Source organism: Coturnix japonica, chromosome 24, assembly GCF_001577835.2.
Source record: "Coturnix japonica isolate 7356 chromosome 24, Coturnix japonica 2.1, whole genome shotgun sequence".
Lineage (NCBI taxonomy): Eukaryota > Metazoa > Chordata > Aves > Galliformes > Phasianidae > Coturnix > Coturnix japonica.
Genome location: NC_029539.1, coordinates 2,280,993 through 2,298,239, shown reverse-complemented (window position 1 = coordinate 2,298,239; position 17,247 = coordinate 2,280,993). Strand labels below are relative to the sequence as shown.

Below are 17,247 nucleotides of genomic sequence, written 5' to 3'. Positions count from 1 at the left end.
TTAAAGCAATTTCGATCTTATAGGAGGTGAGTTCACATGCTGTTATTTACCCTACAAAAGGAAAGTCCATGATTTATCCTTGTGCAACAAAACACAGACTTAAATAAACACATAATCTTCCATATTAAGTCTTCCTCCCCCCCTTCAAAATCAACGTCTTGGCTGTATTAATATAAGAGAAGATGAGCTGACTGGCTGAAGAGGAGATGAGCACAATGAAGGTGTGCTGCAAGACTAAGGACAGCACTCAGAAGCCTTAAACTTTGTTCTTGATACAGGAACACAACATACAGCAGAATATATACATTCTGCTGTAACAGAATATGTGTATGTATATGTATATATTTATGAATATTTATATTTATATGTATAATATATATGTGTGTAACACCGTATTTACATCACTACTCCATTTCAACTGAAGCTCTCCTATTAAATCAGCACTGCGTAAAAGTATTTTGTATCTATTTTCTATTTACTTAGATATGCAAACTACATATCAAACATGCAGCCTGTAGCACAGCTTTGAATGTCAAGTGGGGCAAGATGTAAGCTATCCCTATCAGGCATGTGCTCTGATCAATGATGCATGCACTTGCAGGACTGATGTTACCCCTCTAAAATCAACCCAAGATGGCAAAGGAGAACAGCTGTAAAACAGGCAACTTTGATCTCTGTTAAGCTTAGCAGCTTGTTCATCCAGTTTTCACTCAATCTTTTTTATATATAAGGCCCGATGAGGCAGGTTCACTAATGTACTGAATGATGGGCCCAAACACCTTCAGTCGTCTTTACAGGTGGTAAAAGTAATGAGAAAATGAGTGAAAGCAGACTAAGGACTCTGAGTTCATTTCTATTCTCAATACAGTAACAGTCCATGCTGGGCCTTGAGTATGATTAGGACAACACCTGTATCCTTCTTTTGTCCAAATGAGTGGGTCTTTTCATCTCATACAGGTAATATCATTGCTATGGTATATCTGAGCCTACTAATGACACAAGTGAGAAGATCCTCAAGGATGCCCAACCTCACTTCCACTACAGCAAAGCCAAGAAGCATCTGAACTCACCTGATGGCAGGTAGAGCAGAGGAAAAGCCTAACCCCAACCTGCCCAACACAATCTGATCTTTGAAAGCTGCTCTCAAGTATTCCCCCTGCCCTTCTCACTTTACAACAGAGTGTTGTTACAGTATATTGCTAGTGATCACTCATTTGCAATAAACTGAAACTGCATTTTAGTTTTACTTTACCCTCTGATAAAAAAAAAAACACACACAACAAAACCACACCACAAAATTGCCAATAAAATACCTTCAGCTGTAAAATAAAGCAGGCAACCACAACAGCTGTTCTCAGAAGGGAATGAAGAGTGGAAGGGAACTAAATACTCTGCCCATGGAGCTGGGGGAATTGGTTTTGTGTGGCCCCTTAGTACTATTTAAGCTGAGTTTGAGGCCCAAAGGACAATAAGGAGGGTTTGTGTTGTGTTCTGTTGCTTTTTGTTTGTTAGAGGCTGGTAAGTTCTCAACTTCATCTAAGCTTTGATATTTTTCTCCTAATTTCTATGTTTAAAGATATCTGCTGTTAGAAGAAATGTATTGGGGAAGTAAATGTGAAGAGGTTGAGATCATCTTAGAGGGCTTTTAGGTCCTTATATTGTTGTATGTTGGTAGCTTTTAGTTTGCTTTTAGATGCTGGAAGTGTTATTGAAACCTGCAGCTCCTTCTAATGCAATGGTTTAACTTCCAATGGGGTACTTAGAGGCTGTACTCACATAGTGAGGAAAGCTATCTGTTTTTTTCTTTTTCTTTGCTTTGCTGCTGCAAACAAGCTCCACCTGGATGGTATCACTCCATGGGATTAACATCAGGTATTACTTGGTGTTGACTGCAACTTTACAACTAATGTGGGTGATGTGAATCCCTGATTAAGAATAGAGGCATGATGCACCAGAAATATGTCAGCACTGCAGATCTGTTACCCTCAATAAAAGTAGTAATACTGTCCCTTCTATCAAAGTCTTTGCTCAGGGCGTGCTAGGGAGATGACCTCGTGTAGGAACTCTGTGTAGCCTTGGTCTGTCCTGCCATGTACGACCTCAGAGCTAAGCTAAGGAAGCTTTGGTGTAGCAAATGCTGCTGTGAAACAGTTAAAATAATCAGGTTTTCTTTTTTTCTTGCAGGTTCTGTTGAGCGACAGCATGGGGAGCAACTTGAGCATGCCAATCTGCTGTGAGACTTGTGGGAGTTATAAGAAGCAGGAGGAAGCAAATGAAGAGACTAGTGAGACCAAGCCAATTCTGCACACCTCAGGGGATACATCAGCACATACTGATATGCAGCCTTCCCAACCAGCCCTGGAAGCCTCTGAACGGATCTCTGAAGAAGTTCAGTCACTCTGCTGGGACCAACAGCTGTCAGCTGATATTGCAGAGGAGAGCATGGAGACCTGCTATCCTGTGGATCCTATGGGAATGACTGAGGAATGGAAGGCAGCATTGAGCTCCGTGGATTTCTTGATGACGTCCTCAGACAAGGAGACCAAAGAAGAGGCTGAAGTCCCGGATCAGCAAGAAAGAGAGAACGCATGTAATACAGATGGGGAAATAAAACCTATTCCTCACGATGAGGCCCAGCTGGCTGTGCACACAGCTCAGGATCTGAAGCTTGTTGCAGATATAGAACAGCCTGCTGAACAGGCTGGGGCTGGCAGTGAGGATGGCCCATGTGCTGGAATAACTCCCCAGGAAATAAATATTCTCGAGCTCATGGAAAGCACATGGGGAACTGAAGCTGGTCAAGACTTTGAGACCAAGCCTCATATGGAGACTGATGAGAGTTTAACAGGATGGGACTTGGCAATCTATGCTGTGCAAAAGATGGCAGAAGAGGCTGAAATGAACCTTCCTGCTGGGCAGGCAGAGCAGGCAGATGGGGCTGGCCTTGCTGAAGGAAGTACTCAAGTCGCTGAGAGTGTTTGGATTACATCTCTTGCAAAGGCTGTTTCTCTAATGAACGTGCAGGCTACAGAGGAGACTGAGAATATAGTGGATCCATCAGAAGCTGTAGTGAATGCTGTGGTTGAGATGCACTCTACTTCTGTGGTGCCTCAGGAAGCCCTGTATCCAGGAGGGCAGTCTCCAAAGCCATCCAACCAGCTGCTTGACTTCTTACAGCAAGAGATTCAGTCCGGTGTTCCAGCTGCACAAGAGATGCAGAGCCAAAGCTGCGCAGAATCTGCTGAACTGAGCGAGGTTTTCAGTGATGAAGATGAAGTCTTCAGTGACACAATGGAAAGTGAAGAGAACAGGGAATACAAGCTAGAAACTCCAGCAGATGAGGCAGAGCCACAGGAAAGGGCTGTGCAACAAATGCTGCAGCCTCCAGAAGAACTGGTTTGTGCTCAGGTTCCTGCAGAGGAAGAAGCTGAGTTTCTCAGTGCTGTACCCTTGCTGTATGAAGTGCCTGGGAGTGGAGGAGATGTACAGGCTGAAAATGCTGAAGCTTGAGAGATGTGAGGATCGGTGGTTTGGTATTCAGTGCCTTTAGGAATTTCAGCCAAAAAAAAGCAATTATCTCGGCCTTTTGAACCCAATGTTTTGTTGTTTTTTTTTTTTCAAGTGTGTCCTGGACTTCAGACTTTGTTAAAGAGATGTGTGAGGTGTGCAATAGATGTTTCTAGATATTCTCCTGGATTATATCTTGGTTGCGCTTTTTGTTTCTTTAGTAGCTGATTTTCAGGAGATCTTGCTATACTGGGAGAGCAGTGATTCACTTCAACAGTGGTTTCACTAAAGGAATGCTGAGCACTGCATCCCCCAGTGTTGTATAGTGATAGGGGGTTTCACTTCAAAGTCTTAAGAGTCTGGGAACAGAATAGGCCAAAGCTCCTCTAACCTGGCACAGCTAAATGCCTTCTGTGGCTCACAGCCACTTCCACTGCCACCTCTAAGTCAAATGTTTCAACTCCCTCCTTTTCTACTTGCATGTTTAGTGACTGTATTTTGCAGGTGTTGAACACGTCTTCATCAGGAGGCAATGAAATAATACTCTGGTTTGTTCTTTGTATTTCTTGTAATAGTTGAAGTGCTCATACGATCTGTGCTCTTTGTGCTGAACTTAAATGTAGTCTTGATCAGAATGCAGAAGTCAGTGTATTGCGGTTTAAATCTACTGACTTTTAATGTTCATAACTTTATAATACCAATAAAATATTTTAAGATCATGGCAAAAACATCCTGGATGTGTTTTAATTGTTGAGCCCTTCTTATAAAAAAGTGGCAAACTATGCTGAAGTCCTCTTACTTGATGACCACCTGAACTAACGTGCCCAGATGTAAATGTGGGAGGGGGCTATGAAGGCATGCTGGAACTCTTGAATGTTCTATAATGTGCCTGAGGATCTGCACTTTAAATGGTGCTGAGGAAGAAGCTGAAATACATCACATTGATGACTTCCCTTATGTTTTCATGCATGCAGCTGAGGGGTTGAGAGCTGAATATGCTAAATGGGTTGACACATGATGGATGTTACTCCATGCTTTGAAGAAAGTACTCTGGGAATAGGATAAGCCTTCTTAAAACACCTGAACTTTCCTCCATCCAACTGCATTTCAGCTGACAAAGCACCCTATAAGTCAGACTTTCCAACCACTCCCTCCCTTACTTAAGATTCCATGTGCTGCAAAGAAAAGAGGCACCTGTAGTGTTTTCCTATTACTTAGAAGGCTGATAAACCACAGCTCTTGCTTAGGTAGGCAATATCTGTAGCAATGATAAACAAGAGGTTTCTCAGACCTAAAAGTAGGAAACCATTAAAGCAGCACTCCTGCAAAGCTTGCTGCAAGCTCAGATTCTCCAGCTTGCTTGTCTTACTGGATTTATTCTGCCAAAAGTCATGCAGTCTGTACCGCTAAAGCTTGTTTCCAAAGGCTGCTCAGCATGGAACCAGATAACTTCTCCTTCCACCCCCCCAAAAAAACATGCCCCACTAACATAAAACTTCACTTCAGGCAGGAGAGAGGCTTGAGAATGTAATCCCAAGAGAAATTAAACTCAATCATGTTATGCCTGCCTATGGGCTGATAAGTTAATTCTGTTAAGCAGGGGGATAATAAATTACTGCGCTGTATGAGAAGTTTCCTCACTGTTTGAGGGTTTAAGCATGTGGGTTCTTAGCCTGGGAACAAGGGGAAAGCAGAAATTGTCCAAACTTTGGGAGCTGTTAGAAAAGCAAAGCACTGGTATCCAAATGGTGCTGCAGAGCTCATGCTCCGAATGCCCTTCTCACTCTTTGAACAGAAAATCCTCCAAGCACAGCTTGTCATTCTCTTGTAGTGTCAGCATGAATGATGAATGAGAGATGCCCCTGGGCAGATCATCCAGTGTATCTAGATGCCACAGTTAATGCAAAGAGAGGCCCTGCCATGTGCATAGCAAGAAAGAGACAGTCCTAGTAAGAAGGAACAGCTTGAACTCAGAAACCCAACACAAAGATCAGTGTTCTGCAGACAGCAGCACGCTCCTTACAAGTGATGGTGCCATCTGAATGGCTCTGTGACCATCCTATGGCATTCAGTCATTCAACCCAACCCAAGCTCTTCTTAAGGTCTATGGCTATTTGTGTTTGTCAGAGGATCACATCAAAGGAAGTAGGTTCAGTTAAAAATATACAAGAATAACCCAGAATTTGGCTACTCTGACCCCTCTGTTCCTTTCACACCCATTGCTGTTGGAAGCACATATTTAGGATCTGCCTTTACACTCATGTCTCTGGGTTTAGTTTGCTTTTACTAGATGTTTGCTTTTCTTTTTTGCCCGTGTGATCTATTTAACATTAGAACTCCCAGTAAGTAAACACAACCAGAGTGATACTGTAATGTTAATGCCAACAGAGGGTGATCAGCTGTGGCTGGAAACATTACAACAATCTGTTGCCACTGTAAAATAGCTCATTGCCTGTCTCAGTCAGTTGAAGACGGCACGGAAGCAATAAGAGGGATAATTTTTCACTCCTAACCACACAGTATAAAATAATATAAAGACTGCAGGTTCACTTACATCATTTTTTGTCACTCAGAGGGTGGTGATGCACTGGAACAGGTTGCCCAAGGAGGCTGTGGATGCCCCATCTCTGCAGGCATTCAAGGCCAGGCTGGATGTGGCTCTGGGCAGCCTGGGCTGCTGGTTGGTGACCCTGCCCATTATAAAGTAACAATAACCAAACTAATCTTGTACCAGCCGTGCTTAGGATGTGCAGCCATCTGCAGTTTGCAATGGCTACGAAATGGCTGGGGAAAACAGCAAGGAAGAAGAAGGGGGGGAACTTTAGAACCTGCAGGAACTAACACTGAGGGCCAAAGGGGGGAGAAATTGAGTGTGACCACCTCCACCTGTTTAAAAGAAGGCTGGTGCCTTCCTTTCTCAGGTGCTGGGTGCTCGTTAGGAGGATTGCACTGGTAAGGAGGTAACTGTGGAGTGAGTGCTATGAACTCCACATTTATTTACTTCTTTTAATATGGGTTCTTTCTTCTCTTCCGTAGCATTTGCTTCTTTTTCCTGTCTGCCTTGTTTCTGCTACTGCTGGTACTTACCCTTACTAGTAGTCTAGGCACCATGACTGGATGTGTTCCATTGTAACTAATGGCAGCTTTACTACACGAGTCTGTGGTATGATAGAATCCTATTGGCGCTGCAGCAATCTGCTGAAAGATAACTAATAGTAATGCCTGTATGGCTGCTTGGCTTAGGAGGAACAGTATTTCATAGTGATCTGGTTTGATTGACAGGTAGTTTGTTGTGTTTTTTTTACTCCCCAGACTGTTATTGCTTTAAAAATCATTTCTGTACAGCAGCTCCACCTGTATTTATCTTTTGTGGCTTCTGATAACATTAGCTGGAGGACGTTATGTGAAAACATGACAACTAATGTCCACAAGTGGATCTAAGCAAATATCCATGTCTTCCAGGTCTGAAGCTGCTTCTGTAAGAGAGTTTCCTGCTCATCTGCTGTCTGTGTGCATCCTACAGCTGGCTGGCATCACCTCCATTGGGCTGTCTCTTTGCATTCTGGCAATGGGTGGTTGTCTTTGCAAGAACAAGAGGCCCTGTGTGTTCCCTATGAGAGTTACTTTTCGTAAGACCAGGGGGAAAAAGGCATCTGAGTCTGTAGTTATGTTCTGTGATGCTTCAACATGGACTGGGGAGAACCATTTTTATTCAGCACGCATAGGAAGGACCCCCAGAGCCCCCAGACTTTATCTTGTGGAATCAGATTCCTTAAACACCCCTGAATGTGAATCTGCTGACCAAGATAGAAGGGACACAGGAGCTGCATCCCAGCACATAGAACACACTGAGGCCACGCTTTGTGCCTCTTCTAGAGATGCACACAATAGTGAGGAGCCACAGGACCCTGAAACCAAACCCAACACAGAGAGGATGAAGAACCAGGAGCTTGCTGAACAGCCAAAACACGAAGCCCAATCTGTCAGATGCAATCTACAAGAGATGAATAAAGCTCAAGCTCATGAGCATCCTACTGGTGCCTTTATACCCCATGAGCAACTCAGCTGCAGGGATGATGAAGTGAGGCCTCATACAAAGACAATTGTAAAGGTTGAAGTCCATGTGTCTGCAGATGCCCAAGGTGAGGTCTGGCCTGCTACAGTGGAGTCAGTTCCTGCAGAAGAAGATGCTACAGTTCTGTGTAATTCAGAGGAAACTTGTGAGGCAAAGGATCATCAAGAAGTGCCTGTGGAAGAGGCAGCTGAGTCCCCACCTGCTCTGTGTACCATGCAGGAGTCAGAGCTGCTTTTGGAGACCGTGGAGACAAGAGAAGACATCACAAGTATGCAGAGGTCTGCAGAAAAGCAAGAAGAAGAAGAGAAGGAGCACTTTGCTGCTAAAGCCTCACCTGATCTCCACTTGGAGCGTGATAAAGAGGTGGCTCTTCATGAGCATGCAAAAGAAAATGCTTTTGAATCGGAGCAAGCTGAAGAACAGGCTGAGGTTGGTGATGATGGACAAACATCAATTGAGAAGCCGTGCTGCCTGGTAGAAACCCAAGCTGCTCTGCAGGATGAGGAGGAGATTAAAGCCAGCAATGGGGAAAAGCAGCCTGCTGATGAGCAGTGCTGAAAGAGAACATGGAGCCTGGTGCAGTAACCACTGAACAGGCTGAGGGTTTGTCTGCAACAAAGCAAAGAATCTGCCGTCTTGATCCTACAAGGAGCTGGGATGGATGAATGTGGGTGTTTGTATCCTAAAGGGCGCCATGGGCAAGTTGTTTATGAGGCCTGCTTTAGAAAGTGGGACTAAACAGCAAGTTGGTGCACAGCTTTCCATAGGAGTGAGATTAATCTTCCCTAAGGAAACCATTTCTAGCTATTGTGTTCTTGTGTGCTTCCTATAATAACTGTATTCATATGGGTGGGAGGGGGAGGGATAGTTAAAGGCAAGCCAGGATATAAGGATTTTGAAAGGCATGCATCTATTTAAAGGATGAATAGTTTTACTGTCTTTATGTGCTTAATCCCATCAAGAATATAGTGTATGTTTATTTCTTCTAAATCAAGGGACCAGGCTGGCATGCTATGAGCCTATCAGTTTAAGCCAGCCCTCCCTAAGATATTTTCCCTTATGACCAAAGCAGAATGGAGACATTGTTCATGGAAATCTCAGTTACTGTCACTTAACGCAGAGCATGTTCCCTCCCCTTGGATGTTGTGTAAGATCCTGAAGATACCTACATCAGTTCATTATGCTGACAAGCTGCCCTGGGTTGGTTCTATGAAACAAACTGCTGCTTAGGTTAGTCTAGGAGAATGTGGATATTCCCCCTGTACTTAGAATTAAACAACTAATGTGTGGGTCTGGAGGCTTCTCCTTGCTGATGCTAAAAGGGAAAAAGCCAGCAAAGAGCCACAGAAGCTTCTCTGCATTGTTCTGCCAGTGTCTTACGTACATAGATCAGTAACTATAATGAATTGCCAAGTATTTTCAGAGGTTGGTATTAATCCTCTTCTCTCTGTTTTGTGGTTGCTGAGATAATTCGTGGCAATGAGTTTGACAATACAGCACAAAGAAATGTTGAAAGCAATGAAATATTCAGGATGAGAATCACAGCTTTAAGAGACAAAAGAATGGGGGGGGTTGTGGTTTTTCCTATGATGGGTAAATGCCAAACACCAGGAAGGAAGAAGTTAAGAGGGACAGATAAAGATGTGAAGTAGATGGCATGCTTGCATGTACTCCTGGCAAAGGATCATGTTAGTGATGGTGATGCAGGATTCCTAGGGGGACTTTGTCCATCTTTGGGCCAAGCATTTCAGCGAACTTGAATCAGAGATTCTTCCCAGTACTCAACATATGTTTGTATTCTTGCATTAAAGAATCATTCACTCCCAAACTAAGCTTGTCGCTGTATTTTATGCTTGTGATTTCATTAATGTTTGCATCTCACTACTCAACACAGAACCACGTAACAGTGATTCACCAATTCATTCTCATTATGACTGTTGTTAGTATGTAGCTGAGACTGAAGGGATCAGTTTAACCCGGAATCACAGCATGATTCTGTTGCTGATGATCTAAAAAAGGTGGTTGGTTTTGCTGAAAATAAAGATGTGATTCCAAAATTCCTAATATTCCTCCTATGAGAAGAATAAGACTGAAACTATAAAAACACTTTAAAGCTTTTAAAATCATGTTCCTGCCCTTTGAAAAGAAAGGATGGACCAGTCTGATCAGCAGAACAGTTTTACCATCCAGGGCAGCCCATCTATATGCCCTCCATGAGCACTGAACTCTTTGTCATCATTGCTGAGTGAATGCAAGTTTTAATACAGTTTGTCCCATCTTTTTAGGCAAGTTTTAACTGCACAACCTATTCATAAAGCAGCAATGTGAGCACAACTCAGTTCTGTTCCCAGGCTCTAGGCTGCCCTCTTAAGATGATTAGCAGCAAATACTTTGACTAGCAAATCGACTCTGAATCACTGCAAAAGAGCATGAAAACAGCATCACCAATTTACCATTCTGTGGATGGGGCAGACTGTAATTTGATTTTTTGCTCCTTGAAAATCTCAGCTCCCACTGTTAAGTATCTGTACTTAACAAAGCTTTTCATGATTCAAAAGGGAACCCTGAAAGTACAACCTGGCAACACGCAAGAAATCAACAACCCAGGAATGCATGTTTAGGAGTTTAACATTTGCGATCTCCTATCAGAAGCTGCAGGGTGTGTTTCTCTTCCTTTTTAAGCTCTCACATAAAGCCAGCAGTGCACTAATCACAACAGGTCTGTTTCTTTCAAACCAATTAAACTATTGACACAACTTGGTGGAGAGTTCTGAAAACAGCTGGCCAAAATAATAACATCTCCCTTAACCAAGGCTACAGCTGTTTGTTAACGTTTCTTGTCAATACCAAATGCTTTTGTTTCACTTAAATAGCACTTAAATCTCCTCCTGGCCAGCAGCAGCAGAGTATTTTGCTTGCTTCTCTGCATGCTTTTCCCTTGGTAAGGTGTGAGTCCAGCTTTAAAGCTGCAAGACCTGTCAGCAATCTGACAGCAGGATGGGAAATTGTAACAAGTTCACAAACAGAAGTCAGCTCAAACAACCTCCCTAATGGAGAGCGCTCCTCCAGAGGAGGAAACACCACTGCAGAATCCCAACCAGCTCTGCCTCCTCTGTTGCAGGTGCAGAACAAGCAGGCAGCAACACACTGGAACTGATGAAAAGCACCTGAGATTTGCTGTTGCTGTATGTCAGGAAGATGTATGGTGCCTATGAACCAAAGTGTAACGCCTAAGCTCTGAAGCCTGCTGTGTGGCTGTTGCTCAGCCCGTGATACTGGTTATTACTGTCAACTTGCAGGTGGAAATACCCCATCACGTTTCTCTTCAGTTTTGTATAAACACTATGAGAGGGAAAAAGAAAAAGCGTGCAGAGACTTACAAAGTGAATCAGGGAATGTCCAAACAAGTAAGAAATACAGAAAGGAGTTTTGATCTTTGGGATTGTGATCTATACACCTCCTCCATCCATCTAAGGCTGGTTGGCTCCCTTAATTCCAACAAAGCTTGAGTTATTTGTCCAAGCAGTGACATAAAGAGGTGAATATCAATGTGAATGAGGATGCACGTTAATCAGGGCTGGAGCTCAGCACAGGGATCACATAGGACATGGACTTAGGGATGCTGATGTCTGTTCTGATGGGTTTTCCTCCTGGCACCTTCCCCAAGGAAGGCCAAAATCCTGCTCTTAGCAACAGAAAAGTGAATGAACATTCACTATAGGAAATGGCCAAATTGGGATCAGGAAGGAGAAACAATTTTACTACACATGAAAAATAACCATTGCCTTTGTGCATATGGTAATGAATATATATTTACGACTTCCTATAAATAACGCCTCTCTTGAGACAGCAGCAGCAGAATTTGTCAATCTTCAGATTTTTAAGTGCTCCTGTAGTGATGGCAACAGCCAACCAACACAAACACACCATAGAATAAACTATTATTTTCCTTCCCTCGCTAAGCATTACTCTGTCCTTCCAAAATCACACGGAACACTTTGCTGCTATAAGCATTTACACCAAATCACTGATGTTGTTACAGCAATTGCTTTCTCTGAACAGTCAATCTCACAAAAATATTAATTTATTTCCATCTTGTCCTCTGTCTACCTTTGGCATCAAATAGCATCTCTTTGTCCTCTGATATTCTGCTTTCTCCCACAATGAAAAGCGGCTGCTTAGTCTTTCCTGCCTTCCCACTCTTACAGCTTTAGGTTCATGCAGTCTTTTGAGTGCCTAACTAGCGTGGAATCACTCATTTCTACAGATTCTATCCATAAAAGCAGCTCAAACAGTGCATCAAAACTGCTCCGGAGCCATTAGCTTCACTTTAGAAATCGTCATCCCTAAATTATAGATCTGGTTTTACTGTGGTTCCTCTTATTCTACACAGCGATGGCTAAACCTTCTGCCGAACCACCACTAATCACATCGTGCTGCACAGCAGCTCGGTTTTACTTTAAATATTTAGCTACAGAAAGTGCCACAGGATTTGCAGTGGAACAGCAGTTTAAGAGAACTAATGATGTGGGACTCGCGGGGAAATGGTTTGCTGTCATCAGCTACCCTACTTAAGAGCAATACCTTATCAACCTGAATAAGAAATAAAGGCCAAGAAATTGTGATGCTGGAAATGGTTGAAAAGAAATGCTTATTTTGTAGTTTCTCTGCCAGAAACAGGGCAGTTTTGCTCTTGTTTAATTATATCATGAGTTTAAATTGCGTTTGCTTCTTTCTAGCAACTGCAGCTAATCTGCATGAGATAAATTTCAGAAGGAATTAATAGACAAAGCTACATGCGGGTCCTTCTCTCCCTTTTCAACACCATTTTCCTGCCTTCTTTCTCTGCAAAATACTTAATCTGTTTTCTAATGATCCTGTGGTTTTACAACAACGCTATAAATGTGACTTGAGGTAAAATTTTCTCTGCATTTGTAATGTACTGTTCCTTATTATTACCTTAGTTTAAGCGATAACACTACTGTGCATTCTAAAAACTGAGTAAATGGTTGATAAAACAACGACCTAAGGGCCTGAAATCCACCTATTTCTGATCACTCAATAAGGAGACATTTTACTTTTCATTCCTCCTCCCTTCTATTTCCTACCAGGCCTATATAAAGCTGCTAAATGTGAATTTCTTTCTACTATTAACAAATGGACTAGGAAACAAGAGGAGTTCTAAATACTATTTACTTTGGTAATACAAACTAATAGCTGTAAAGTGCAGTATTGGCTGAGAGTCACGGTGAGTAACTGACTTCCTAAGTGCTGCTAGTGATATCAAAAGACCAAAAAAAGACTGTCCCTTGAACTAAAACAGCTTTAAAACTGTAAATCTTGTGCCCAGCCCCATCCCGAGGAACTTGTGGAGTGAGATCACATCAAGTTTTGCACTCTTTCTTATCTATATGCTCCTGAGATAACTGGGTCACAGTATCAAACACACCCTCACAGAAGGATTAGGGTGTGGGTCCTAATTAATTTCTTGCCAATTTGCAGGTGGGATGATTGCCCTCTGATTTATATACCACTCAGCTTAGCAGAAAGAAAGAAGCTTGGTTTTTTGTCCTCTTCTGACTAAGGGTTTTACTGATATTCCTGTCTCCTAAAGCCTAACAGTTCTCTGGAGAAGTCTGCCAGCAGGATTATTGCTGTACGCCTTCATCATGGGAAATAATATCAGCCACGAGAGCTATTGCAGGAGGTCTGGGAAGCCTGAAAAGCAAGCAGCTGAGCAAGAAAAGGCAGAAGCTGATCCTTCTACTGCCCAGGAATCTCTGCTGGGGAGCAGTGAGAATCCTCTTCCAAAGGAGAAATCGCTGGATGCTGCTGTGGGGATGCAGAACAAAGAGACAGAAACAGCCTCATCTTCCCTGCAATGCATGCAGGATTCTGTGCCACAGGCAGCAGTACAAAGCATGGAGATGGAAGACCATGGTGAGACCCAGCCCCCTGTGCAAGAGCCAGAAGTGACTGAAACTGAGCCTGCTATAATGACTTCAGACATGCTGATGTGTGCTCTAACTCAGGAGGGTGCTGCAACAGCTCAGCCAGCTGCAGGAGATGCAGAAGTGACAAAAACTGACCTGGCTCTGCAAGCTGCTGGAGAGGTGGGAGATAAAGAGGCAGAAGATGTGGTGACCAACCAGGCAGCAGTGGAAAAACACTCGTCGGTGTACAAGAGATCGAGTGGAAGGCTGTGCAAGCCAAGTCCTCTCTGCAGGTGGCTGAAGAAACTCAAGTCCTCTGCTGAGAAGAAGTAAGGTCAGGACTGAAGCAATTACCACTCAAGAGTGAGGCTTCCTATGAACTATAAAAGGACTATTAAGTGCCTCCTGGGAGAGGGGAAAAAAAGACTAAGTGTTAAAGTAGAAAGAAAATATTTTGTCATCTTCAAGCTGTATGTCTGCTGTGTAGTTCTGGCTGTTGTACAGGCCTGGGTGCAATATAGAGGGCATCCCATCTGGATGTAAGAGAAAGGGAAACCTGAACTCCAGCTTGTGAGCTTGCCTTTTTCTGCTGCTTGCTGGGCTTTGTCTTTAATAGCTTTCTTTCTGAACCTATGTAAAAGTGCAGTGTACAGATTTCTATCTTTATGGTGCTTCCCACCACTGTTTGACTTCCCTTCGCTTGCTTTTAATAACTTGCTCTGTCTGATTAGGCCAAGCTTAGTGCATTAGTATTATCAAACTGAATAAATGCCTTGTAAAAAAACACTAAATGTTTACAAACACATAATGTTAATAGTGGGTGTTGTGTGGGAGGGTTGGTAAACAAGGGGCTCTTGTTTTGCTACTAGAATTGATTGCTTTGCTTATATTTGTTAACAAGTAAATAAAAGCCAGTTTTATTGCCTCAAATCAAGTGTTGACTACAAGTGAAAGGGCATTAAGGGAGGGAGGAGAAATGGGATGCTACAGGCTATCTTCAGTTGCAGATGATGACAACAAGGAGGGTTCTCTGCTGAGCAGGAGAAGCAAGGATACCAACAGCTTTATCCTCTGGCTGTCATGGGGCTGCCTCCAAAGGTAAGGATGCCCAATGTCTGCCCAATGGTCTTCTCCTATTATAGCATCCCAGCCTGCCTTCAAAAAGCAGGTAGGACTCATGTATCTTCCAGGAAAGCTAATGAGAAAACAGCCTGCACTCTTGAAACTTGATGTCAGCTTCCCATGCCTGAGGTAGCCATGCTGCTGTTCCCTGAGTGTAACCCTCTGATTGCTGCTTATGGAAAGACACTGCTATGCAGCGTGGGTGAGATGATTTATCCTATGTCTAGGATACATAAGGAACGGAATGAGTAAACTTCTTATTCTGGTCTTTATTATTCACCACTTTCCCTTACATAAGATACAGTTCAACACTCTGCCCAGCTGTTTCTCATCTTGACAGGTGCACCACCAGCTTACCCAGGGAGAGAAGCATGCTTTAATAGCATCAACTGCTGTATTGATGTTGCTAATGCCACGTTCAACAAGCTTGGGGTGCACGTTAACGCTTCTCTTGCAACAGAATACAAAGTAAAATAGCTTCAGCATATATATTCCTATACCTTAATCAAAAGCATTTAGCTGTGCAAGGAAAGAAATATATAAGTAGCAAAGCAGCTGTTTTTCACCATGTGCTCAGAAGCACCATCTGGTGTGCTGCCTCTTCTGATGCAAAATGAGTTCCTTGGTTGTTAATGACCTATAAGGATAACATTTGCTTGCTGTAATCTCCAGGTCCCAAAAGAAAATGTCGTAGGGAGTTTTTAAACAGAGTTTAACAAGGTTCACCCCACAAGAAAAAACAAGCTGGACCATGTGAGCACTTTCCTATATGCATCTGAAGGTCTCATGTCTGCTTGCACCTTCCCTGGATAATAAAAACATCCCTGTTGTCTTATAGAACATTTTCTTGCTATTTGCATCTATATACTCCCTAATTATCTGCCTTTTAAAAGCATTTGTCCTACTTCCAGCATCAGCGCAGTAGAAGAAAAATGTTCACTGTGTAACTGTAGAAAATGTCCCACCCATAAGTAACAAGCTGTTGAAGGTTCAAAAGATGCTTCCTAGAAGGATAAAATACTGCCAACAAGCAGCACCCCTAAAACTTACTTACATCACACAGGGCAATTTGACCACTGTATCTTGCATCCACTCAAGCATCTGTCTATTTAACTCAGTTCTGCTGTATTGCAGCTGCAAAGTACTTCACTTTTTTTCTTTCAGTTAACCAGTGTATAATGGTACATCAAATAACAAACACCAGGTCTTCGTGGCTTTCTTCAAGACTTAGCAAGAAACCACAGATGTTAAGAACTCTAAAGGGCAGCAGGCTGAGACAGAAAGGAAATCAGAGCCTATTGCAGAGGGTATGGAACCAAAACTGAACAAGGGTCTCATCTCAAAGAAATCCTTGTTCTGAATCTCTGTGACCCCATCCCATACCACATCACCTCCTGAAGTCAAAATGTAACTACAGAATGTGTAAAAAGGGATGTGTGTGACATCTTTGTTAAAATACCTGCAGGGGAAATGCTAAGACACAGCTTGAAGCAGTGATGGAGCACCTGGTGGGAAGGCAGGGCCAGCCCAAGGGAGCTCAGGTGCATGCAACATAGAAGAGCTAGAGCTGGGATCAACCCTTTCCCAGCCCTCATTTAAGGGTTGGCAGAGGAGGTGAGAGCATCTCTCTAGAGATCCCTGCCTACCTGAGGCCTTCCAAGGGTAAGTGGATTTTTCCTTTTTTGTTTTTGTGTCTATGGCTGCTGCATTTGAGCTTATCCTCACTTGCTGCAGCTTAGGACTCTGCTACCTCGCTATCACTGCTGTGCTTTCTATCACATTATAGCATTGTGTTACCTTACAACATTCATAAAGTGCCAATAAGAGGCAGCAGAAACACTCATCTAGACAACCAGGGAGTTGTCAATTACAAATTGTACAGAGTTAACAGAACAGTGCTATGTTGACAGGCTTATCTTGTCCTGCCAAAGATCCCAGTGAAACCAGGCACTGAGAAAGAGGCTAACCTGGGTATTTCTTGCTTATAAGAGCTGTTAGCTTGGAGAAATGGCACCCAACTGTGTTGCCACAATAGATAGGATGGTCTTAAGTCAGTTACACTTGGTATTTATTTATTTACAGTGCTAAGTGAATGCGCAGGGGGTTGGCCTGTTGAGTGCCTGCTGCTGAGGCAATGATACAGAGTATGATACAACAATACCATATAGCAGCTTAACCCAGATCCCACTGCTGAGCCTTGGCCAGGTGCTCCCTCTGAGTGCATTCAGTGCTCCACAGTACTGAGCCAGGGCTGCTGTCACCTCTCTTGGCATCATCAGCTTCCCATGTTCGTCCTTGGGTGGTGGACTCAGAACCACATTCAGCCCTAAATTCCAAAATCAGACTCTGAGCAGGCAAATAATATCAAGTCTGTGGTACAAAGCAATAAGATTCCAGCCAGCAGCAGAGAAGCAATGAAAGGCACGAAGCCATGCTGTACCAGAGCCTTAAGGAAATAATGCAGTTCCATTTTGAAAAGCCATTGGATTACCCTGGAATAAATCCATATTGGCAAACATTATTACTCCTTATTAAATCAAAACCTGCTAGCTTGTAGAAAAAAATAAGTAGCACAGTGAACTCTTCTGGGGGCTGAAAATATCAGGGAGC

The 17,247-nt window shown here is 43.1% G+C and overlaps 3 protein-coding genes across 4 annotated transcripts; all 3 read left to right on the top strand.

Moving 5' to 3' along the window:
* Positions 1–1,410: 1,410 nt before the first annotated feature.
* Positions 1,411–4,237, top strand: LOC107324086. 2 transcript variants are annotated; one of them, XM_015883781.2, is made up of 2 exons: positions 1,411–1,518; positions 2,185–4,237. In XM_015883781.2, exon 2 carries the CDS (start codon positions 2,203–2,205, stop codon positions 3,508–3,510), a length of 1,308 nt encoding a protein of 435 aa, XP_015739267.1. In that variant the 5' UTR covers positions 1,411–1,518; positions 2,185–2,202; the 3' UTR covers positions 3,511–4,237. The 2 variants fall into 2 exon arrangements, with proteins under 2 accessions (XP_015739267.1, XP_015739268.1); XM_015883782.2 differs by lacking the exon at positions 1,411–1,518 and adding an exon at positions 1,851–1,872.
* A 2,185-nt stretch (positions 4,238–6,422) lies between these two features.
* On the top strand, positions 6,423–9,410 carry LOC107324085. The gene is made up of 2 exons (XM_015883780.2): positions 6,423–6,459; positions 6,970–9,410. Exon 2 carries the CDS (start codon positions 7,076–7,078, stop codon positions 8,138–8,140), a length of 1,065 nt encoding a protein of 354 aa, XP_015739266.1. The 5' UTR covers positions 6,423–6,459; positions 6,970–7,075; the 3' UTR covers positions 8,141–9,410.
* Positions 9,411–13,116: 3,706 nt separating this feature from the next.
* On the top strand, positions 13,117–14,445 carry LOC107324099. Its single transcript, XM_015883793.2, has one exon. It carries the CDS (start codon positions 13,252–13,254, stop codon positions 13,846–13,848), a length of 597 nt encoding a protein of 198 aa, XP_015739279.1. The 5' UTR covers positions 13,117–13,251; the 3' UTR covers positions 13,849–14,445.
* The last annotated feature ends 2,802 nt before the right edge of the window (positions 14,446–17,247 follow it).

Bases quoted from the DNA above. Each gene is read 5' to 3' on its own strand.
- LOC107324086 (XM_015883781.2), top strand. From the start codon at position 2,203: ATGGGGAGCAACTTGAGCATGCCAATCTGCTGTGAGACTTGTGGGAGT.
- LOC107324085 (XM_015883780.2), top strand. From the start codon at position 7,076: ATGGGTGGTTGTCTTTGCAAGAACAAGAGGCCCTGTGTGTTCCCTATG.
- LOC107324099 (XM_015883793.2), top strand. From the start codon at position 13,252: ATGGGAAATAATATCAGCCACGAGAGCTATTGCAGGAGGTCTGGGAAG.